The sequence below is a fragment of the Typopeltis vanoorti genome, chromosome 11 (genome assembly GCF_054136105.1).
Source record: "Typopeltis vanoorti isolate ZY-2024b chromosome 11, IOZ_Tvanoo_1.0, whole genome shotgun sequence".
Lineage (NCBI taxonomy): Eukaryota > Metazoa > Arthropoda > Arachnida > Uropygi > Thelyphonidae > Typopeltis > Typopeltis vanoorti.
In genome coordinates, this window is record NC_143559.1 from 60,521,730 (window position 1) to 60,547,489 (window position 25,760).

The 25,760-nt window shown below is 33.1% G+C and overlaps 1 protein-coding gene across 1 annotated transcript; it reads left to right on the forward strand.

The window, feature by feature from the left end:
- The first annotated feature begins 11,048 nt into the window (after positions 1-11,048).
- On the forward strand, positions 11,049-24,620 carry LOC150101634 (lactosylceramide 4-alpha-galactosyltransferase-like). Its single transcript, XM_090400510.1, has 3 exons — positions 11,049-11,129; positions 13,333-13,386; positions 22,815-24,620. Exon 3 carries the CDS (start codon positions 22,820-22,822, stop codon positions 23,690-23,692), a length of 873 nt encoding a protein of 290 aa, XP_090256636.1. The 5' UTR covers positions 11,049-11,129; positions 13,333-13,386; positions 22,815-22,819; the 3' UTR covers positions 23,693-24,620.
- The last annotated feature ends 1,140 nt before the right edge of the window (positions 24,621-25,760 follow it).

Here is a 25,760-nt window from a genome sequence, read left to right on the forward strand (position 1 = left end):
ATGTTTTTCATAGTACATCTACACCTCTTCTTCGAAACTGAGAAAGTGCAGGTAATTTACAGAGATAAATATAACTGGGGGAAAAATCTTTTAAATAGTTTTGTGGGCCACTGGTTGAAATAGGCTTTTAAAACAAGAGAGTGGTATTTTAGACGTTGCGAATATAGACGTTTCATTGGCAATCGCCACCATATTTTTGTACACACACGTACTGTACATAATACGAAGTAATGTATTCTAGTTTTAGTGATTCGCAGCTCATTTATTCCTTCATTGTTTATGGATTCTAATGCATTCGTTTAAGATTTGCTAAACTACTACAGTAATCGAACTCAGGAATAGTTATGACATTTTGATATTGTATAAGGGGGGGAGTTGTGCAGGATAGATTTGATAACATCGAGATTATTCAGAAAAATTAAACATTCAAATTTTTAGCATAGTATCGGAGAACTGAAACAACGTTTAATGAATTATTTTTAAATAAAATTATTTTTCTAATATGATTCTTTTTGTAGTTATGTTGAAATGGAAGAACTATCGTGAAGATTAAGCAAACTGCAAAATCAAGGAAGCACATGATTAAAATTTGTAAAAGAGAATTGTCTTGATCACGTTGGCATTCTGAAAGATTTCGACGAAGCATTATGTATATGACTATATAATGATAATTATTATTTTGTCATTTTATTTAATAGCTCCTGATGTGATAAATCATTTAGGCAGTTCTATATTTTAACCATCAGTAAAGCAACTCATGACATGAAATTAATAAAAAGAAACAACATTTTGAACACACATAGTACAAATGAAAATATCGGACGAGAGGATTGTAGAGAAGACATTTCCCTACTCGCCTAACGCAACGAAAGTTATTTAAGCAAAACAAAATTCTGCGCAGGGTGGTCACCGAAAATATAATTTACTAAAACCCCCGTAGTTTAGTATCCACATTGTTTCTATAGCGTCCAAATGTTATATTAACTTCAACGGATCTACGAAATAATCGTGACATAGACACGTGAATCTCCGTTCCGTACTTAAAGCCATATTTCTCAGGAGACTATGTAATGAAAAATCAGGTTGCAATAGAGAGAGAGAGAGAGAGAGAGAAGTTGAAATTTTGACTCAGTGGAATCCACTTAGGAAAGAAAAATACCTTCATGTGTATTTTTTAAAATTAATTGAAGGAAGAGGTCAACCAATTTTAGAATCAAGCTTCCGTAGATAAGATATGAAGTTCATTTCACAAAAAATCAGAAGAAGAATAATATGAATGTAGAAGTTTGTAATCAGACAATTAGTAAAAAGAGAAAGGATAGTTCTATTACCCAAGAACAAAATTCAGGATTAAGGATGCGACTGTGATTCCACCAGAAAGTTGGGGATGCAGAATTGGAACAGAAAAAAGTCTTATAGGAAATAGTGTTCTCTAAGGCGTGATATTAGAGAAAACTTTTATAATTTATGGAAACCAAAACACAGGTATCCCTCGATTAACGCGGTTAATTAATCCCTCGATGTTACCGCGTATATCAAAATCGCGTTAATCAAATCTAATAATTAATGGTAAAAATTACAATTCGTCCATGATCGATTACTGTATTAATAATTCGTTTTACATGGTACTCTTTTAGGAAAGATAAAAAATGAATGCAAAGTAAATGTATAATAAATACTTGTACCTTCATTATTTACTGCAATTTTTTTTTATCAAAAGAAGTTATCAAGATTCGTTTGAACAGTTTTAATTTTTTTTCTTGTCGGCATAAATTCTACGATATCAAGCAAAATGATCCTCCAGACCTCGGTAAAGAAGCAATAAAAACATAAAGAAAAAACACTGCAAATATAATACATGATGCTGCAAATTGAGTGGTTATTGTATCCAACATTATTTCATAGCCGAATATAGAATCTACAAGAGTTTCGTGCCGAATATATAAAAACTAAACGTTTCGGCGGATGCAAGCATAAGAAACCTTATGGGCAACTTGCAGTATGAGTAAGCTCCAGATCACTTTCCTTAGCAAAAGCACATCTCCTAGAGCAGTGCTTCCCAAACTTCTGGATGTCAGGGCCCCTTTGGAAAAATTAAAATATTTCACGGCCCTCGAAACAAAATCGTAATATAGTCATATATTATTATAATATTTATTGTTATATTCAATACAAAACGTAGGCAGCGAATATTGCAAAAATCAAATGCAAATATTACATTTTTAGCATCTTACATACACATTTGACATGGCACATTATCTCAGCTTTTTATATACATAGATATAACGTTATTGTACATTTGCAATACAAGCACATGAAACGTAAAACGATTAGTAATAAAGAAAGAATTAAAAACACATAAAAGAAATTTAATAATAATTTTATGCGATGTGTTTCAATACTGCTACACAAAAAGTCAATATCAGGTGAAATATTTGCAATTCTTATATTTCTGCTTTGAAAGGAAACTTATATGAATAAGCATTAATATTACTAATATTATAATTATATTATAATTATAATTATAATCATAATTATATTTATAATTATAATCATAATTATATTTATAATTATGATTATAATTAGTATTAATTATTATTATAATAATAATTATTATTATTATTAATTATTATTATTATTTATTATTATTATTATTATTTATTAATTATTATTATAATTATTATTATAATAATTATATAATAATATTATAATTATTATTATAATAATTATATAATAATATTATAATTATATTATAAAATAATTACTAATATTCATTAAACGCCAAAATACGCAGGAAGCACAATTTGTGAACCAGCACCAATGCGTGATTTTTTCCCCATTAAAATATAAAAAATAACAAAAAATAAATAATAAATAATAAAATTTAAATACGTTTTTTTAAGATAAAAAATCTGCTTAGTCTTAAAACATTTTCAATTTGTTTACATTATTTCACGACCCCCTCAACAAAACCTACGGCCCCCAAGGGGATCGCAGCCCACAGTTTGGGAAGCGCTGTCCTAGAGGACATGTATGATAAATAAGCCTTTGGCTCTCTATTTCAGTAATACATGATGGTTTATTTATTTTCAGTTACAATCGAGAAATTATTGTACACAAAAAAAATAAAAAAAACTAAACCATACTATACTGACATCGGAGGTCACGGTATATCTCTCAGATACATTTTACTGTCAAATATCATAAACCTTTACTTAACATGTGTTAAACGAATCTGACAGCAAAAAGCAGTGCGGAATATCACTCATAATATATATAATGCACAGCTACTCATGACCTCCAAGCTATACACTGAATTGTGTAAGAATATTTATATTAAACATTTTGCATGTTTCTGTCAGATCAGTTGCGAGCTGCTCAGGGTTAGAGGCGCGTTAATCAAAACTCTTGCCGCGTATATCAAGCGATTGCCGCAATTAATTTCACCGCGTTAATCAAATCCAGCGTTAAGCAAGGGATACCTGTAGTTGAATGGCCAGTAGACGACATTATAGATATCGGCTGTCGTATTCTTTAGACCTGACTGAGTTTCTATCTAATTGATGAAGGTTTCTGTTATTTATATATTAGAAAAATATGGTGTATAAGATTTAGTCGTCATTAATAGTTTACACATTTTCCAAGAGATGGAGTTACACTCCATCAATGTGCGACCATATTTAACAGTATCACATTGATTCTAATTCTCGAATTTAGTGTCGCGGCCCTTTTATATTCTGACCTTCCATAGTGAAACTGCGTCTATGTTCCGATGCGGAAAGAAGACTGTGGCTTATTATAAAATGAAGCTTTAATACTTTTTATATAATTTTAAAATACCGAAAATATTAATATACATGTAGTGTTCTAAAAATAAAATTAAAAAATCGGAAACATTGATTACAACTGGAATTATGTTATTTTCTTTTTGTACATAACTTTTTCTTGGCGATGAGGTTATCCTCGTCGACTTCTGGCTGAGCGTTATAGAGTAATATTAAGATGGTAATGGGATCTTCTTTGAGGACTAGACCCCGGTCGGATGTTAACTTGGTCCCAAACTCCATATGTTTTTAACTGTTTTGTCGGGTTTGGTTGTAGTTCCGACACTTTGAATCTGTCCAGGATGATAAAAATAAGTTCAGTATGGAGTCATTGTCCATAAGGTCGCCCACCACGTCATCCGCATAGGCTGTTATTTTGGACTCATCCTTGGTGAGCGGAAGTGGTGTTCCTCTAACTGCACGAGAGTTATTGACTGCCTGTAGAAAAGATTCAAGGATCAGGTGTAAAAAAAAAAAGTGGCTGAGAGGACATTCTTGGTTGACTTCTTTTTTGGATGGCAATTGGGTCAGATAGGTATCCGTTGATTTGGAGGCGAATGGAGCTATTATTATAGCCTCCACGGAGAATGGAAAGGAGGACCCTACTGATACGGACTTCTTGAAGAATACGGAACAGATATGAATGTCGGATGCTGTCAAACACTTGGTTGAGATAGAGATCAGTGCCATTTGGAGTTTCCTGGTGGAAAATAGACGAAGCAGATCAATGATGAGGTACAGATTAAAATTCTATCGATCGGCCTGGGATGCCATACATCTGAGTGCGTTTGATGACCTATTTCGTCCCCACTTTGAGTGGGTTATTAATGAATTGGGCCAGGATTTTTAGCCTATGTTGGAGAGACTAATCGACCGCCAGTTCATGATCACGAAGGGATCCCTGTTGGCCTTGGTGATGAAAATCGTATGGCATTCCAGGAACTGACTACGCACGTTTCCGTTGGTAAGGAAGATATTGCAAAGTGCCGGGAGAGCCGAAAGGATGAAGTCTCATGCATCACGACAGAACTGTCCCCCCGTCAGTCTGGATCAGGTGCTTTCTTAGCTCGGCATTGCTTAAAAGCTCTTGTTATGTCTTCTTAAATGACGATCCAACCCTGCTTGGATGTGAACAGAGAGAGAGTGTTCCAAGTGGATAGTCCGGAGAGGCACCGTCATCTGTATAAAGTTCATTGTAGTGCCTCTGGAAGGCTTGGAGGATGTCAGATGGTGCCGATGATGTTACTGCCTTCTGTGATGTTCGGTATGGTTCTCTCCTCTCTGAAACTTGTAACACGAACTTCGGACAGAAGAGTCTTGTCCTCGGCTTTACCGGATGCTGTGGTTGCCGGTAAGGCGACGGTTTCTGTAGTAGTTTCCGGTTTAGTGTTTCCGTGTCAGCTTCAGATATTGATTTACCGGCTTGTCATCAACGGAAACGTGCTGATATTTTCACGATAGAAGTAACTACAGGGGTGTCAGTCGTAGCTACTTTTTTGCCCCCCCCCCCAGGGCTGTCTGTGTGAACGTCTTCTCACCGGTGGTCTTGGGGAGTCGTGGAATATAATCTTGCTGTGTTGTCATGGTAGGGCGTAGTGTCAATGTGTGTATTGGTGCCCCGTCTTCTTTCCGCGAAGGTCCGTAGCGGGCAGCTAGTAATCAGACGTTCTCGACTGCTGCACTTTCTGCAGGGGGGTTATGGCACTGGCTGGATATGTACCCGACACTAACACCATTAAATGAGACCCTCATCTCTCACACCGCGTGATAAAATTCAGTTTTACTTACTTAATACAGACTGTTTCTAAACCTACGGAATGCGATTATTTATTATTTGAACTTAATAATTGGAAGATACAATTTAATTTTAATCCATATTTTTCATTTTATTCTTATTTAAAATTTTATTTTATTAAATTTCATTTAAATATTATTTTTACTTTTATTCCATTTTAATTCATATTAAATAATTCAAGTTTTGTTTAAGCTCACTTGATTTAAATATAGATTTCACATTATATGACAATATATACATGTAATGAAAAATATATGTTGTCCCACTACTTCGCTTGGAATCAAAAAAAGTACATCGTTTAAAATTAACGTTAGTTTGTTAATTAATCCAATGAAATAGAATGCCATTTATAAATTGTTATAGTTTTAGTGAGAAATGTATAACATTTAATAACATTTAATAGCATGTAATAACATTTTAAAATTATAGATGCTGATAATAATAATAATAATAATAATTTGTTTTACAAATTATACAGTTTTTACAATGAAAATGATAAGGTTTACTATCACACAGAGTATCTGCACACACACAATGAAAAACATATTATCTTTTCTGTACAGTACGAAAATTCGATATACAAAATGCAGAGTACATTTTATAAATATGAATATACATTTTTTTAAACTAGCTAAATATGGATTGGCACCAGTGTGCACACAATTCACGATACAATGCAGTAATGCAGCATACACACACAATTCAATAATAATAATAATTTTTTTTTTTTTTTTTACATTTTATTATGTCTCAGTATAAGTTACATACAATAATAATATTTACAGTATTTACAATAAGGATTATACAGAATTTTTTTTTATTTATTTTTTTATGTCTCAGATGAATTGCATACATAGTTGCTGTAGTGTATATGTATATAATATTTATAACGCATTACAAGTGTGTATAACAGATACTTGCAAGTTAGTAATTTTCTTCCTCGAAGCTTAGCAGAGCTTATCTGAGGAAGATAATAGATGACAGAGGGTGGTGGTTTCATGGTTGTGTTCCTATAGTGGTCACAAGCCAGGTGTTGATTTTACTGTTTGTTGGTACGTGCTTGAAAGACTTCGACTGCTATTACAGTTTAACTTTTTTTTTTTTTTTTTTTTTTGTGAAAATAGGGTTGGATTTAGACATGTAGTGGTAGTCTTGTAGTGGTAGTTTTTTGAGAGGGGGGGTTGTCGTAGGTTTGTGTGTGTGTATGTGTGGTGGGGGAGAGAGAAACAGGAATTGCTCTAATTTTCGTTCTCGCTATAATATTTATATAGTGCCTGTTTCAGCTCTCTGTATGTTCCTAGGTTTCTGTTGTCGAACGGCAGTTTGTTTATCGTGTCAGGTACGTAGAAGTTTCGGGTGGCTTTGCCGTAGTGATTGTTGTACTTATATGTTATGTAGTTTGTTGACTGTGGTCTTGTTATTTGATATGTTGTTCTGGTTACTCTATATGTTGGGCTGTAGTAGTGTTTTAACATGATTGTGTAGTGGCGTAATTGTTTCACCTTAAATATTTTGTGTTTTGTCCGTGCTTCGTGCATAAGAGTGGGTTGTTCCCAGAATATCAGTTTTATCATTTTATCTTGCAACCATTGTAGCCTGTTAAGTCTGTAGTCTGCGCAGAATGCGTATGATGTGATTGCATATCTTAAAATGTTTTCACATAATGCTTTATAGATTAGTATTTTTATGTGGGTTGGGGCAATGTCTTTTAATCTGTATAGTTTGCTTGCTATTATCCTAAGCTTGGTATGTAGGTAGTTTGTATGGCTATTCCAACTTTGATCTGCATCGAAGTGAAGTCCAAGGTAGCGTGTTGTTTTCACCTGTGTGATGGTTGTGATTTTAGGTTCTGCACTTTGTGTATAGGAGGATGAATGTTTGATAGTGAGATATTTAGTTTCTATGGGCAGGGTTTGGGGGTTTTTGAATATCATTAGCTTTGTTTTTCCAGGGTTTATATATATGCCGTTTTCGGTTAACCAGTTAGTGATTTGATTGATGTCGTGTTGCATATTTGTGTAAGCGATATTTGCATTGTTGTGAATGGATACTATGGCCGTGTCGTCTGCATACTGGAAGATTTTACTTTTTAGGAGGAGTTGGCTTATGTCGTGTGTGTATATGTTAAATAGAATGGGAGATAGGACAGCTCCTTGCGGTACTCCACAGGTTACATGTACCTCTTTGCTGTGTGCTGATCCTATACGTGTGATGTGCTTTCTGTTTTTCGTGTATGCTTTAAACCACTGGAGTAGACGACCTCCAATTCCGATATGGGTAAGTTTCGTTAACAAGGTTTTATGTGTTAGTGTGTCAAATGCTTTTGTTAGGTCAATGAATACCACTAATGTTATTCTGTTTTTATCCAATGCTGCGTTTATTAGGTCTGTGAAGTCTTCCAGGAGTGTTGCTGTTCCTTTATTTTTTTGAAAGCCATATTGTGTTTTGGGTATGATTTGAAATTTTTCAACGTATGTGGAGAGTTTCTGATGTACAATGCGCTCCATGATTTGGTTGAGATATGAACTACTATGCTCAGATTTCAAAGGGTTATAAAGAGAAATAGCTTTCTCGTCCTGCTATTTGTAAGATAAAGCTGAATTTAGTACACGAACTTTAATAGGCAAAGCAATATCCTCCTTCTACTCACCATTTCGGAAATATGACTATATGGCTTTAATATTCAATTTATTGAGTTTGATTCAGTTTGGAATTCGTTTTGTGTTTTGAAGTATTCTATTGTAACTAATTCACACAAAGCATCGCAAAACATTCATTCTTTTTAGTTAATTGAGTACTACTATATAAGAATTTCAAAGTATATAAAATATTGTACTTTGTATTTTATAGTTATTTCATTCGTGATTCTAACCATTATCAATACTTGCTAATCCACATGTCAAGGTCGCATAGCATTTGTTATAGCCTACCTAAAAATTAATTTTTATAAAAATGTAATTCCTAATCGAATTTCCACTGAATTCCTAATGAAAGATCCTACTTCACCCCCTCTTACTCTGATAATGTTCCAATTTCCTTTCAAGATCAGTTTTCCCTTCTTCGACTCATCATCACGGCCAGCTTATCCAGACACAAACATATTATGTCAATAGCTTCTTCAGCCTCTAAAAATATCGGTGTTTTTTTTTTCATTCAAATCATTACTTCTCTTCTGCTCAACTCCTCGATGTAGCAGTGCAGTACTGTATTTTTCATGTATTAAACTTAGCTATGCCTTCCACTTCGCAGGCCGTTGCTTCATTTTTTTTAAACTAGCAAAGATGATTCTTGTGTGTTGTGTGTCATCACTACATACTGATGCGTAAACTGCGTCTTGTTGGAACGTCCAATAAATTTCGGATGAGATTAACTCGACAATAGATAAATTGCCCTACGAAACAGGAGTTCAACACTTGACTTTTCACTCGAGAAACATAAAACATCTAATAAACGAGCCTAAGAGTTAGGCTTGTTTATTAAATGTTTTATGTTTCTTGATAAAATTTTAGGTATTTAATAAACTACACATTTATTAAATAACTAAAATTGTCTACAATTAGATACACGCGTCTAATTGTAGACAATATTACGTCTAATGCTAGACAATACCTAAGTGTTGTTTTTAATTACAAAAGCTTACATCTGTCGCTCTCGTGATGTCTAAAACTTGTATGTGACATACCAGAAAAGTGCAAAACAATATTCAAAGAAGACTGAGTAAGTCGTAAGTGTTTTGGAAATCGGTAAGCAGTCGGTCTCTCAACTGATGTTTTGACAATTTCATGGCCATTCATGACTGATGTAGGATTAATATAATAAAAAACGTGTGCTGTTATCTAAGTCTTTTCTTTCCATGCGCATTGAATAGCATAACCTAACATCGTCCTCTCGAACCTCCATGGAAATACTGTACTCGCAACTCATTCCATACAGCACAGATACGAATGACTGTACTAGATTCCAATTACGAAACCAGGAGAATCACTGATGGTATTTCGGTCACCGAGCTGACGCACATACACGGTATTTATGTTCCAGGTTGAGTTATGGGACCCATATGAAGCATTCAACTACCAAAGTATCTACAAAGGATCCTACTTTGCATTTCAGGAGTTCAACATCGGACTTTTTCATTTGATGAATATGAAACTTCCCTAAAAAATAAAGCAGACCTTCCTGCTGTACATATACGTTAATTCAGCACTTAAACAGAACTCGGTTTCTGCGTTGTTTTCAATACTCTGATAACTTTGTCATACAAATAAATAGAATATGTTTAACTGTATGACAATGCAGTTTTATATTCTACATTATTACATTTACTGAAGATAGATAAGTTATGTTTTAATATAATAAAAATCTAAAAGCCAGTTGCAGCCTTGTCCAAATAGCTTTGTATTCATAGCTCTAAGCCATCCAAAGAATGATTGTTTATGTTCGATTCTAATCACTGACTAGAGAAATTTTGTATTGCCTTTTTTCCGGAATAGTCGATTTTTGGCACTCAATAAAATCAACTACTATTTCAGATATAATACATTACATCTTAAAACGATGGATTCGCTTCCCAAGGTTTCCCCAATAACTAACAAATAGCAACTAATATTTTAACCTAGGTAGCAATTAGTAAACACTAACGTGCACTAACAAACTACCTGGGTTAAAATATTAGTTACTAGTTTAAATGACCACCAACATATAGTGAGCGTATTAGGTGAAATGTTTCAATGTGTCTATATTAATGCAATGATCAGACTTCGGCTTCGTTTTCAAAGTATTCTGTCTCTTTAGGTTACGCACAAAATAAATATTGAAATAAATTAAATGATCATGCACTTATTGGCATGTTATGTCAGTTATTCTTTTTTTTTTTTTTTGTACTATCTTCTGTAGTTCACTAGATAGCAAACAACAACCATTAGTTGAAAAGACATGGGTTTAATTTTTGCCGTAGTACAGGAGAGAATATATATCTAAAGAATATTAGCCGGTCATACGGAGTTTTCTTTCCATAATTTCTGGTTCTTTTGCCTACAAAACATATTTACTGGTCAGAGAAAATATATAATTTATAATATAATATATCAGATTGATAGTTTTATTTGCGTTTGCGTTTGCGAACGCAAATTTACCTTTGCGTTCTCCAAGCGAAGCATTTCTTTTCTTTGGTTCTGTCACTTGAATCACCTTATCAGGGAACAAGGTGCGGTGAAGACTTGCCAGTTAGATTTTGTCAATTATCTTTGTAAAGGCGATAACAGAGGCCTACTCTTTATCCGATACTCTCACCATGGAAACTGGGCATTTCAATGATGAGAATTACAATCCGTATCAACGGCTCCAATTAAATGTTATGTAGTTAGTAATCACGTGATGCAAGTCAAAGTTCAATAGACACGTGTTCTCTTCTTCTGAATATATACTAGCAATGGAAGTGAAAAAGACATTATTACCGTTATTTGGATTAACTTTTGTTTTTTCATCTGTAGCTTATTTCTTTCTTAAAACAGGTCAGTAAGGTTTTATGACGATGTAACTGTAATTGTGCTTGTAATTAATTAGTATCACTTGTCATTCTTTTGAGTTTTTGTTTGATAGATTTCTCTCGTATTGTAAGTGATATAATACGCGAGGCAATGTTCACTTGTGTGAATACTTTATCACTTCTACTTTTTTTGTGTGCGGCATTGTTAAAAGTAAGCTACCGCAATCATGTTTGGCTACCAACAGATAGGTTATTTGGTCAATATTTTATTCTTTAGTGATATACATTGGTCATTTGAGATTACGAAATAATATACGCACGATTAAAAAATGGAGAGGTTAGAAATAATATTAAGTCAAATTTGGATGGACATAGCTATTACCGTTATCATATATGTTTAACCAGATTACAAGAAACTCTTGTATATACCATTGGTCTTGTTTTTCGAAGTATTCATTTATAATTAATGAACACTATGAATTACATGTATAAAGTTTACGAAGATATTTGCAAGAGGAACTTCGCTTTAGAAATATTTAAATAGCTTAGTTGTTGTGCTGTTGTAACAGAAACTTACTTAGAATCTTAAAGTACGTTCAATGTACTTGCTTTGTATTTACTTTGCTTCCATGTACACTATTTCAAAATAATAACAAATCCAAAAGTGAACAATTATACGTTTGCATTTAACCTTGATATTACAAGCATCTTCTCGAAAGACCACTGCACATGGCTACATAATCGAATAGCTGAAGTTATGATGCATTTATTATAAACAAAAATTAATAAATTATGCAACATCCTCAGACAGTGTGCTCTCTTTTTTTAAAAAAAACCTCATAGCTGATTTATCAAACGTTTTGCCTTTTTAAAAATTAAATCAGTATATTATCATGCAAAGGAAATTCCACAAAGAGATAGATTGTTCTGATCTCATTATTCTTCTTCCAACGACGACAGCTGCTACACAGAATATTATTAGAAACTTTCTAGTCACAGATTTAGTCTTCCTGAACTGCATGGTTTCGATACGCAGATGAAACTTTTGTAATCTGTAGTTTTCTTCCTCCTTTAAGTTGCAATATATTTTCATTCAACACAATTCTCTTCATCACAGAATTCGCTTTTGACTTAAACAAGTGAACTGATTTCTATTTTAGAATCTCTCCATCTTCAGAGAAGATTGTGGCTTACAGTATTCAATCCACAGTAAAAAGATTCATTCAAAATCTGATCTCTTAAAGGATGTCACAGACCTATTATCTCTTTCTGGAGTTCACAGGATTTCTGTAGTATATCTTTCTTTAGACTGACAAGCTGATCTTCTAAAATCCGCCTTGAAGAAGATAAAAAATATTTTCCTCTCAGAAAGACTTTGTAACGAAAATTATAACGTTTTATATTCTCATATCATAATAATTTCTTTCATCTTTTCCAGTTTTTAAAAGTCATTCGAATGAACGAATGACTTTTAAAAACTTTCCCCATTAGTGTATTTAAATAATAAATAGTAAGATATTATTTATATTTCTCTTTTTTCATTTTTTGTTAGTGTGACAATTTGTTGGTTGTATGACATTCTTCTGTGAGTGTTACTTCCAGACTTTCTGCTTATCGGAGATCAGAAGTGGCTTGAAAAAGTTCTTGTTTGATCTCTAGAGCAGGAATATCGAATTATCCTATGTGCACCATCTATGGTGCACACGTACGGTGTATATATTCTTTGAACCCAACGGTGAAGCCTCGTGATGGCTTTATGATAGAAAATCTGCACACGAATATTTTCTAGACTCTCTTAGTGTTAGCCACTTAAGTGTTTTTCTTCGGAAAGAAATTAGCTTTGTTATTCTACTACTCAGCAAAATCGACCTTAGAATACACAAGAGTACATAATAATAATAATACTTGCCAGGATTAGGAACGTCACCACTTATCCAATATAGCACGAACGCATTGAACATTAACAATCATGAGAGAAACAAAATGTTATATTTTTTGTAATACTACGTCTATATTCATATACGATATTACATAAAGAAGTACTTAAATGTGTACGTATAAAACAGTTTTCGAAGTACAAAGCTTAACAACTCAATGTACAGAATTCTATATTGATCACAAACACTACTGTGTACTGCCTAACATTAGATCAATTAAGATATCGTACATATGACAACAAATTCTCAATCACTAGTAACTAACATTAATTATTTTTATCTTATTTGTAGGTAGCGAAATTTATTATTCCAGATCCAGACTTACAGAAGATGACTTAGTAGATGGTAAATAATTTTTTTTTTTGTTATTTTTCTATCTTCCATTTCTTGTTATAAGGGTTAGATGTTATTCATCTTGAAAAAAACTTGACTTCCTTAAATGCTGCAATGGTTATTCTTCATAGCACTATGATGTGTTTTGAGGATAATGTCTTCATATCTTTAAGCATGTAACATTTTATTTATGAAAATATGCAATTAAAGTTATCTTCAAATGTTGATTTCCGATGTTAAAAGCATGTTAATATTAAAATAAAAACCTCTGTGTTTTAATATTTCACTACTTTATAATAAATTACTTTATAATATATAATAAAAGGGGGAGGACAATCACTAGCATTTCATGCGCTTCATGATTTTTCTCGCTTCTTTGACGACCCTCATTGAGACAATCGTACGTTTTTTGTCCTTGTGTTCTTGTTTAATCACTGTTGTCAAGTGGTTTCGAAATCACAATTGAATATTTGACTGCAATTTATAAAGACTTGATAAGTCATTTTTACATCAATGTCATCACCAACTTCACATTTCAATCAGTCAGCTGTATTTTCATATTAACCAGAAAGAAAAAAAATTCAAAACTCACCAAATATGAGCTATCCTGAAAGCACGAATGTAATAATAATAAATAAATTTAAGTTTTAAAATCCAAGTTTATATTTTGTGAAGACTTTTGGAGTTATTTAAAAAAGTAATCATACGCTGTTTAGGAATACTGGACTGGATCCAGTACTTCTGGAATCCGATAATATATCACAAACCGGTATCCGTATCACATTAAGCATAAAAAAATATCAAATGAATGCCAATTCCTTCAGCTAAAACAAATAAAATGCAATTTAACTCATTAGATCCCTCGGAACTAACTCAAAGTTTTTTAAATCTGAGAGAGCTCTTGAGTACTGTTGTAAGACTCTCATTATTCTCATATTCACTGGTCTTCTTCAAAGAAGATTTAATATAATAACTATTATCTTCTTTGGAAGATACCAAAGTGTTCTATTTCAATATTCTAAAAGGAACATTGTCATGGTTAGATGACCTTTCCATCTATGAAAGAGCACAAGTGCTTGGAGACTATATGTTAATGACTTGTATAAATCGAACTGATGCCCCAGTCGCAATCTACGACATTTCGGTAAGCAATAACTCATGCCATTCTGGCTTCTCTTTTCTAATTAGCCGAATTTGAGAAACCGATATTTTATTGTAATAAACAGATGCAGTTTTGTATTAAGGAAATAGTATTGTATTAATGTGTTAATACAAGCTAAAATTAGTGACCGAATAATTTGGTTCTACTTACTCTGTAAGACAGTGTCTGGGGAGAATTCGAGTATGGCAGTTGCAAGCGTGTGTCATTTCGCACAGAATCTATCTGTACTGCCAGACACAACAAATACTTCGTCTCAAGTGTCCAAACGGCTCGTTCTACAGGATTATTTCTGAAAAAAAGTAGTGTGTTTATGGAGATCGGGCATCGAATATCAGAGAGCGAAAACTTAGACTTCCCTGTTTATTAAAAGCGGCTCAAAATTTACTGTTTACACTCTGCTGTACACATTTACTATCATTATCATTCTCAAAATTCGGATACACCCTCTCATTGCTTTGATTATTTATGTACAAAGTTTGTTTTTTTGCAGTCTAACTTACCTAAATAATCTTCCTCGGAGACAACTTCCCTTAGTTTAACTTCGCGGTTCAAGCTATAATAAATTCAGCGGAATTTCCGTTTCCATTTATCTAACATCAATTATCCATTTACCTACCTGATTAACAAATAGTTAAAATCATTCTTCAGTATTCAGCAAGTTTTCGTAATCAGCTATCTTTCCAAAAATACTGCAAACGTCAACATTTCCTCTCTTGGTAACTCGTGATCTTGTATCATCCTGCAGTGTCATTGTTATATCATGTAACGCTCCAATTGTGAGCAATTAGAGTATCCGTATGATTTTTCTCTTCCTCTTTTCCATGAACTGAATTCGTTTTTCCATTCTCTTCAATTCATAAACTCTTCAGTTACTTCAAAGGAATCCTTTCTTGAGTGGGGACTTTATTCCTCCTCATTTCATCAAAATCTTCGACCCGTTTTGATTTTATAACAAATATGCCAAAGCACCATCATACTGAAATTCCTGATACGTATACTGAAGGGATGTTACTGCATAATAAGTTTACATTATTACTTTATATCAATACTTTATATCAATACTTTTCCTTCACGTTAGTCTGTTTTCTGCCATGACTCCATTGTCATTTCTTATATTTTTAAACCATTAAAAGCATTTCTAACTGAATGAATCCACCTAGACTTTCTTTCTCTGGGTTTTTTCCTGCATTCCTGGAGTCGAATGCCTGCTTTAGATTCCAGGAACTCTGTTTAAATGAATACACCATCATACAATAACTCTGTTCACATATCTTGAATGCTAACAATATTAACCTCATTTCTAATCTCTTCATTTTTAATATGATTCTAACATTAATGGAACCTGTTCAGTCCCCTAGTCGAGAATCCAGAAGTTGAAATTAGTTTGAAAACTGTTTTTTATACAGCAGCTTTTCTGTTCTGACTAATGTTCGTTTTCCATATAAATTTATTCAGTTAATATCTTATCTTACCAGTTTTACTAATTCTGTTGTCTATTTACATAATTGATTTGATGCTATCTTCACTAAACAACTGTGTCTGAATAGCTGAAAGGTGTTACTTGTTTTATAGCTTTTCATTTCAATGTCCCTATCTACTTCTTTTTATTACAGATCGTTATATATATATAGATATAGATAGATTCTCTCATAATTTTTCCTCTATTTGTCTGAAAGTGTAAAATCCAATTATGCCAACCACTGTTTGGCTTCACATCATCCTACACTTCTCCGAGTTTCTCTGTTTGAATTTTTCTTTTCCTTTTCTCAAAGATGCTTGAATAAATATTATCAGGAACACTCATTAGGGAAATACCTTTGTAATTTTCACATTCAGTTTTATTTTCCTTTTTTTTGATGGTACTATGAGAGCTCTCCTCCAATTACGGAATTCAAATCTCTGACCAGGTCTTCTGTATTATGTGGGGTAGAGACTGTAAAACTTTTATACCTCCATATTTGAGCATTTCTGGTCGCATGTCATCTACTCCAGCTGCCTTTACACTTTTCAGGTTTATGATGACTTTTTTCTACTTTTAGTAGTGATATTTGTTATATCTGCTTCACACACGAAAGGCCACGAGACCTTATAGCACACGACCACACTAATGCCGTGTGTAGGCAGGGGGAATAGAAGAAAGGAGGACTCTGGTCACATTTTGCTTGAACAGCTGAGGGTTGTAGTGTGTGAAGAAGGCAGAGTGGGGGAGACTGTTCCAAAGGACAGAAGTAGATGGAATAAAAGTGGAGGTTCTACTAAAAGGGTGTTGGTTAGCTGTGGCTATCGTATGAATGATGATGGAGGAGAGTGGAGGAATAATAGTTGTCAATTCAGCAGAGCACTGCCCATGAAATTCCTGATATGCATTTCGGACAATGACATTTCTCACGAAAGTCTACCACTGCAATCACTTCATGATTCGTTTAATAAAATTTCAAGGTAATTACTCTAAATAGCAAGAACAACATTATCTTCAGTTCACCGTTTTCGTCTCCAATTCCTTTTATGGAACTCTTTGCTTGATGTTTAAACCTTCTTCACTAGATTAAAGAACATTTTAATATCCAGTTGATATCCATCTTCTATGTTCTTACCAAAGTCTTCTTAATATTTCTTAAATAATATTTGTATACTTGATTTGCAGTTTACCTCTGAAAGCTTTTACACTGTGATTCCTTTTAAAACATTTGTACAGAAATTTCTGTACAAGCGTTTTAAATATGCATTTGATATTTATTCTGCTCAAAATTAATCGTTAATCGCTTCTACTCTCGAATCTTCGTATCAAGATAAATCATCACGATATCACTAACCAAATTTTGAACAAATTCTGTGCTGTTTCGATCTCCAACAAGGATAATTTTTTATTCATTTTAGTTTCTTTCTTCAATGATTCGAAAAATTCCTCTAGGTCTATCTTTGTAGAACCTCCTGTGGGATCATACGTATATAGGACGCTTATTTTGAATTTTGAAATTTGACCATATCACTGTGCTTGAAATTTCCGCTCCTTCGAGATGCTTATATTCTTGAAGAACTCTACGCCAAGCAACAATCTACTTCTTCTTTTCCCTGATCATTAACACTTTGCTTTAATACAGTTTCTTGCAGTTGTTATTTTAGATTCGTCTGTTTATTTTTGTTTCTGTAGCACCAAGTATCTCTACGTGGTATGCGTGCCAAAGCACATACCATATTTAATGTAGACATAAACGGCTTATCTCAAATAGTTGAACTCAAAAATAGTCTATAAATAGTTATTAAAAATATAAACAAATCCAAATTGCATTTTGTAGTTGTCAAACGCAGAATATTTTTTTCTTGGTCAGGATGTTGTTGAAACGTCTGATGTTTGTCGGAGGTTCAGGTTTTGGCGTTACCTGCTTCTCTCTCTCTCTCTGTCTCTCTCTCTCTCTCTCTCTCTCTCTCTCTCTCTCACACACACACACACACACACACACACACACACACACACACACACACACACACACACACACACACACACACACACACACACACACACACACACACACACACAGGTATGTCAAACGCAGAATATTTTTTCTTGGTCAGGATGTTGTTGAAACGTCTGATGTTTGTCGGAGGTTCAGGTTTTGGCGTTACCTGCTTCTCTCTCTCTCTCTCTCTCTCTCTCTCTCTCTCTCTCTCTCTGTCTTTCTCTCTCTCTCTCTCTCTCTCTCTCTCTCTCTCACACACACACACACACACACACACACACACACACACACACACACACACACACACACACAGGTATATTATTGAGATAACATTACCCAAAGTTAAGGCTAACCTCCTGGAATCAGCTTTTCCTCCCCATCTTGTACAGACGAGCACAAATCTTCTTCAGCTACATCAAGAACAATTCATGGATGTTTCGTCCGTCCGATCTTACAAGGAAAAATCAAGAATGAATGAAATGGATGAGTAATGCATTAAGTAGGAGTTGCAGAGAGAGAGAGAGAGAGAGAGAGAGAGAGAATCTTATGGAGGAAATTTAAAGAGAAAGGCGATTTGTAAGTTCACGAGCAGTATAAAGCACAGGCAAGAAGGGTGCAGTATGTAAAGAAGGCAAAATCAGAGTATAAGAGGAAATTAACTGAAGGAGCCAAAGGTTATCTGAAAAAGTTCTTTCAGTATGTGGCAGTCAAAAGAAAGAACGACTATGGTAGAATAATTTTAATGAATGCTAATGGTAGTGAGGTACTGAAGCAGACGAAATGGTTGAATAACTGAATGATCACTTTCAAAGGTGCGTCTTTCAGATTGAGATGTATCAGTAAGAGTGTGACAACAGCTTATGTGGAAGAGGTAGTAGATGAAGTAGAGATACATCGGATATTAGAGAAAATCGATATGACTACATCCAATGGATTAAATGGGATATCAGTTCGCACACTACAAGAATGTGCTAGGGAAGTGATAGAGCTTTTGACCAGATTATTTAAACCGAGTCTTAGATGAAGTCCAAAGGAGTGGAAAGAGATGGAAACAGTTCTGCTCCACGAAGGAGGCTGCTCTTAGATGCAACTAGCAAATTATAGAACGATTATCATCTCAGAAGTGGTGATCAAGGTATTGAAGAAGTCGTTAACGGCAAAATTCAGCACTGGATAGGAATGAGTATTGTATAGGAGAAGCATGCGTTTGTGAAAGGCAGGTTATGCTTTAACAATTCATCACTTTTTGTAATAAAGTTAACAAGTGAGTCAATTAGGGAGAATGACCACACGACGATACTGCTGGAAATTGCAAAATCATTTGACAACATACTGCTCGCAACTCTATTACATATACTGAAACAAAATTTGGATATGAACCTGGTGACGATGATAAAAGGTGGGTAATGGATAATCATCATAGAATAGTTCACTGAGGAGTAGAATCTAGGAGAAGGCGTTTGACCAGTAGTGTACCACAAAGCTCTGTACAGGGGACATTACCATTTACCTAATGTACATTAATGATATAGGAAATCATTTGAGGGAAAATATTCACTTATTCAGTTATATGATATTGATATAAAACTGGGTAGATTAATAGTTAAGAATCATGTAGAGATCTTGCAGGATGATTAATGGAAATTGATAGTATGGAAGAAGAAGAAAAAAGAATGGCTGCCAGTTTAATGTGGTAAAGTGTATGATTACGCATTTCGGAATAAAAAAAGTATCAGCTACGTATGAATTCATGAAAACTGCCTGAAAGAAATTTATATAGAGAGAGATTTGGAAGTGCTGGTGAACTGTGAAATAAAGTTCAGACGTGATATTCCAAAAGTGATTAAATTAGCTCATAGAATTACCGTTAATGAAGAGCATGTGAAAAGGAAGTTATAATTTCTCTTCTTAATCCTTTAATCCGGGATTAATATATTTTTAATTCAGGACATTTTCAGTACATGAAGGTGTGGGAAGAAAACTAAGTCATCCCTAAAAGAAGGAAGAGTGTGGTTAGTAAGAATGTGAAAATATTTTTTGTTTAGAGAGTGGTGAATGAGAGAAATAGATTGATAGGGCCAGTTGTGAGTACTTTGACTGAGTGAAGGAGTTCAAAGTGAAGTACGGCAGGCTTTCTAAGAATTATTGGTAGTGGACCTTCCAAGATGAGCATGTAGATTCTATGAGGTGCACATATAATAATAATAATAATTTTAAAATATTTAACGCTTTATTATATCTCAAATAAACTATATATATATATATATATATATATATACTAGGGGGATCTGCCCCACCCCCATGGCGCCTACGGCACCCGCCCCCTCGAGTTCCGGGTTGGTAGGCCGGTTTTTTATGAACCTCACTTTAATTATTCAAAATCACGAAATGAAAATAAAATCTACCCTATAGTATAAAATGATAAGCCGTTTTCTGTAACATTTTTGTGTCACGTTTTTTGTCAAGTTATTTGAAACGTTTTTAAACTCAGGGGCTACCCTGAGTGTCGAGTCTTCAAAATTCGAGTCATCAGAATTCAAGAAGAACCGGCCTACCAGTCCGGAACTCGGGGGGGGGAGCCTTCCCCCTATTATTTACTATATAATCAGTCATGACATGCGTGTTATGCTAATTTAAGTAATGAATACTAACACGTACTGTTCTAATGGTCGACAATGAGTTTGATTGTTGTAATCCTGAAACGATATATCATATATATTTTTAAACAAAATAACAAATTTTTGTCTCATGAAGGTAAACACATTGTTGGACGTTTCAAAACAATGAAGACGTGACATAAAAACGTTTCAAATTTCGGCTTATCTTTTTATATTATAATGGGGGGCTCTTCCCCCCTGGCGCCTACGACGCCCAACTCCCGAGTTCGAGGATGGTAGGCCGGTTCTCCTTGAATTCTAATGAATCGAATTTTGAAGGCTCGACACTCAGGGTGAGCGACAAGCGACACACCTTCGCTTGTCATTTTGATATTGACAAGCGAATATGATATTGACAATTCTGGAATCTTGATATTGGATCAGGATAAAAAAAAACACAATGTCTTATGTAAAAGTCTTTATTTTCATTTCTATTTCTATTAAAAGAAACTTACTCGATCAAAAATATTTCATATTAATTTATTGAAATTAAAAACTACTACGACTTCCTTGTTATTTTTTAGTTTATAATTTTAAAAAGATATAAGAATAATTTGAAATTCTAACACTGTCACATTAAAGGTAGATAAATTCAGAAAAGAATGATACCAAACATGTATATGTAGGATTTAAAATAGGCTCGATTCAAAACGTAACAAAACACGTCACATAAAAACGTTTCAAATTTCAAATTTCGTTTGCATTATATATATAATGCAAACTTTAAGCAATAACATTACATTTTCTTTCGTGTGATTCAAGAACATATTCTAATTGATATCACGATAATTTGCATAATATACAGCTGATATAGTAATAAAAATACCACAATGATAACTTACTATTATAGTTTACAGGAAATATAATTTCATGATCATACAGAGTATGTACAATATATACAAATTAATACATATTTTCTGTTTAGTACAGAAAAATTGTTTCTCACACAGAAGTTATTATTCATGCCTACTATTATACACATGTGTACATATCTGCTTACAAGTACATAGTGTATAAGTTATATGCATCTAAACTTGTGTGTATAAACAACAAATCTTAAGGGGGAATTCTACTGTTTACAACTTCTGTTCTAAAATGTTGGATATTGCTTATATACAGTATTATGTATTTATACAGCTATTTTATAATGAATAATTTTTAACACTATTAAGTCTCAGATGAATTACATGCATACGTGAATAATATAATTTAATCAAAAACACTAGATTTTCTTTCATGGGACTGAAGTACAGATTCTAATTAATTTCCTTATAATATAAATAATGTTTAATTGATATACAAACATAATTCATTCATTATTAGTAATAATAATAATGATAATAATAATACAATAATAATTTACTATTGTAGTTCACATCACACAGAGAAATACGATTACGTTAAAATTTGCATGTTTTTTCCAACGTTAGACAAAACATGATCAAATAGCGTATATACAATATGTACATATAGCACATCATATTTTCTGTTTAGTAAATGATAAGAAATAATATAATAAAAAGTAATATAATAAATAAATAACAACAATAATAATAATTAATCTGAAAAGCTAACGCTAGCTTCGAAGTCGGTGGTTCTTCTGCCTCATCATCCTTTTTCTGCGAATATTAGCATCTAAATCATTTTCATAAATATCACATTGCCCTATTATGCATGTAATCTATGTCATATATGTACAAGTGCACATGCATAAATTGCAAAATTATGTTGACGTGAGCATTAAAAATGTTTGATTGAAACATTTTTAATTTATCAAACCTCCATAGAGTCAAAACACTCATCATGTTATTTATCAACAATGAATGAACTCAATAAATTGTACAATGTTTTTGTAGTAATGAAAATGGAATAACAACGTCCTTAATTTTACATATGTAAATGCGGTGTATAATAATAAATTATGATATGAAAAAATATGTATATTTATAATAAAAAATAAATGAACGTAAAAAAATTATTATTGTTGTGGTGTGTAATGAAGTGGATGTTGTATTATTGCATTGTATAGTGCTCGTGTATATGCAAATACTATGAATAATTTATCTTATAAAAATCAGAGATGCTAGGCTGAGATGAATTCGATATAAGCATTTGAATATCAAGTAAAATATACAAAGTAATATATTTTTTAATTTTTTTCAGATGAAATGTTAAGTAAAATGAACGACTATTTCACCTCTATAAATATTCCTCAGATATTTTTCTTTGAGACGTCTGGACGTCCCAGCTTGAATCCTCGCCAGATGTGTTCTGTTGAATCCGCTGCTAAACACAATCCCGAAATGGAAATCACCGTATTCATGACAGGTGAACACATACCAAAAACACCCGTTATGGTGAGTATAGATAAAGAATATTCCAATGTAAACTACAGGAGAGTAAATCTGAAGAGATTTTTAGAGGATACTCCATTAGAAGTATGGTACTCTAAATCAAACTGGAAAAAGGGTCCGTTTAAAGTTGCTCATCTTAGTGACGCGTTGCGACTTGCTGTACTGTGGAAGTACGGTGGGATTTACCTTGATTTAGATGTAGTGGTGTTAAAACCCCTGCGCGATTTAAGGAATTCACTGATCAGAGAAGACAACGAGATAATGGGAAATGCGATCATCGTCTTAGATCGACATCACAACTACGTAAAGATGTGCATTCAAGAGTTCATTAACACTTATAAGAGTGATGTGTGGGGATATAATGGACCGCAACTTATAAAACGGGTTTTGACATCTCATTGTAACATTACCTTCATTACAGATGATAAAGAAAATACCTGTAATATTACAATTCTAAATCCGGAATTGGCATACCCCCTGAACGCTGGGGAAGGAACGAAATATATGATGAAATCTGATGCTGAAAATGTACTAATAAAGCTTCGTGAGAGCTACATCATCCACCTCTGGAATGCGTTTACCAAATATATTCCTATAAGGATCGGAGAAAATTCTGCTTATGAAACAGTAGTAAGGGAGAATTGTCCAGTGACATATGAGAATTCGTACAAAACAGGAATTTTTTAAATATTTCAAGGAAATATAAGCACACGACGCACAATGGAATGCTTGCCTTATGCTCACCGTATGTGATAAATCTGATAAACCATCTGATTTCTTTCGGGGAGTGGAGAATACATAATGTGAAGTCATTTATGTGGCATTTATTGCAACTTATTTAATTTAAATTTAAATTTAATATTAATTGAAATTAATGTGAAAAGATTCAATAGAAAAAGAACAATAATTATTTAGTTATTTTAGAACTAATTAAATTATCCTCTCCATAGTATATTTTTGGTATCTTTCTGAAGAGAGTGACTTAGGAAAAGTGACTTAGAAGGAAGTTTCTTTTTTTGTAATCTGAACTGTTGTTTGAAAAATTGTTGAAGACGCAGATTTGCGACTGATATTTGAAACGGACACGCAGTTGATCAGAGCCTGTCTAGAACACCACACCGATTTTAATGAAATTGAAGATAATCCAAAACTCATCCAAAAATAAGTGGATAAACATAATCTCCGCTATAGGATAACACATTTCTTAGGCTATAGGAAATGTAAATTGATAATACAAATCGATGAGTTTTACTGAAATGAGTGTGATGGAATTATTTACGCAGTGGACTTAGGAGACTAAAATGCAAGGCCGTTTCTAGAAATTATGTAAAAGTGTCATGAACAATTGAGTAATCGCTAGAATTACTTTTTACTTGAATGTAATTGTTTTTTTTTATCTAATTTCAGTTATGTGATTTTTATCTAATTTTAATTATGTGTTTTTTTCTGATTTTAATTATGTGTTTTTTTCTGATTGTAATTATGCGATTTTTATCAGATAATTGTAGTGTTATTTCTTCATTATAATATATGAGAATTATAAATAAATTTTAAGTGTACTAGGAAATGTATGTGAACGGGATCTTGGAAAAGCGACAGTTACAGAATCATTTAATTTCAGAGAAATAAGTTCAAAGTGTAATATTATATTATTATGATAGTTTTATGATAATATTAATATTACACTTTGAACTTGTTTCTCTGAAATTAAATGATTCTGTAACTGTCGCTTTTCCAAGATCGCGTTCACATAGTTCGACGAATGCACTATTTGCCCAAAAATATAAACATTCTTCATTTAAGTCTATTTAGCACTTTGATTCATCGATTGGAGTATTATCCAAAATATTAAACTATGTTAATTTCCTGTAACTATACAATCATGTATTTGTCATTTATTTCACTTTGTAATGGAATTTGTTTCCCTCCCTCTTAGGATTTTCTATATTAATCTTGTAATATAGAAATCTATATAAAGTTACTAATCTTTACACACGAAAGCATGCAACTGTTAAGATTTTTTTGGATTCTCCAGTAACAAACTTCATCTGCAACAGAATTATGAATAATGTATCACGATATAGGTGGATTTAGAAAACAGGATGTCATATACGAGGCGAGATCAAAACTTACCACCAGATGACACTACGGTAGTTAACACATTGGGCAGTACCGTCGAAGTGTAAAGCTAAGAAAATATGCCTCTATCTCAACAGGCGATTAATTATGGCAATGCTCTCTCTCTCTCTCTCTCTCTCTTGTTCTGTTATAAAAAGTAGTTGCTATAAAAAAAAGGGAAATAAAAAAATCTTTCTTTTATGATATGCCTGATCACACTAATATTACAAAAATTGTCTGAGTACAGACTAACAAACAATCTCTCAAATGAGAGATTGTTTGAAAAAGAATAAATATGTGATTTAAATGGAAGGATATTAAAAATTCATTGCTATTTAATACCCGAATATTAGAAACTTAAAAGGTTTATAAATTGATTGAAGAATTTATGAAATTACAACTTTCAGCATCAGAAATGACTTTGGTATTATACAACTTAAAAGATACGACCTCTGCCTATGACCCCTATTTTCTCGTTTCCTTTGTGCTTTTAATTAAGACTTCGATGTCTTGACAGCTATTTTAGACTGTCTCATTAGATATCATATAGACACTTATGACAGAGACAGTGTGAGGTCTCTGAAGGACACCTCACATTGTCTCTGCCAATAAATAAATAAACATGCGATTGGTAATG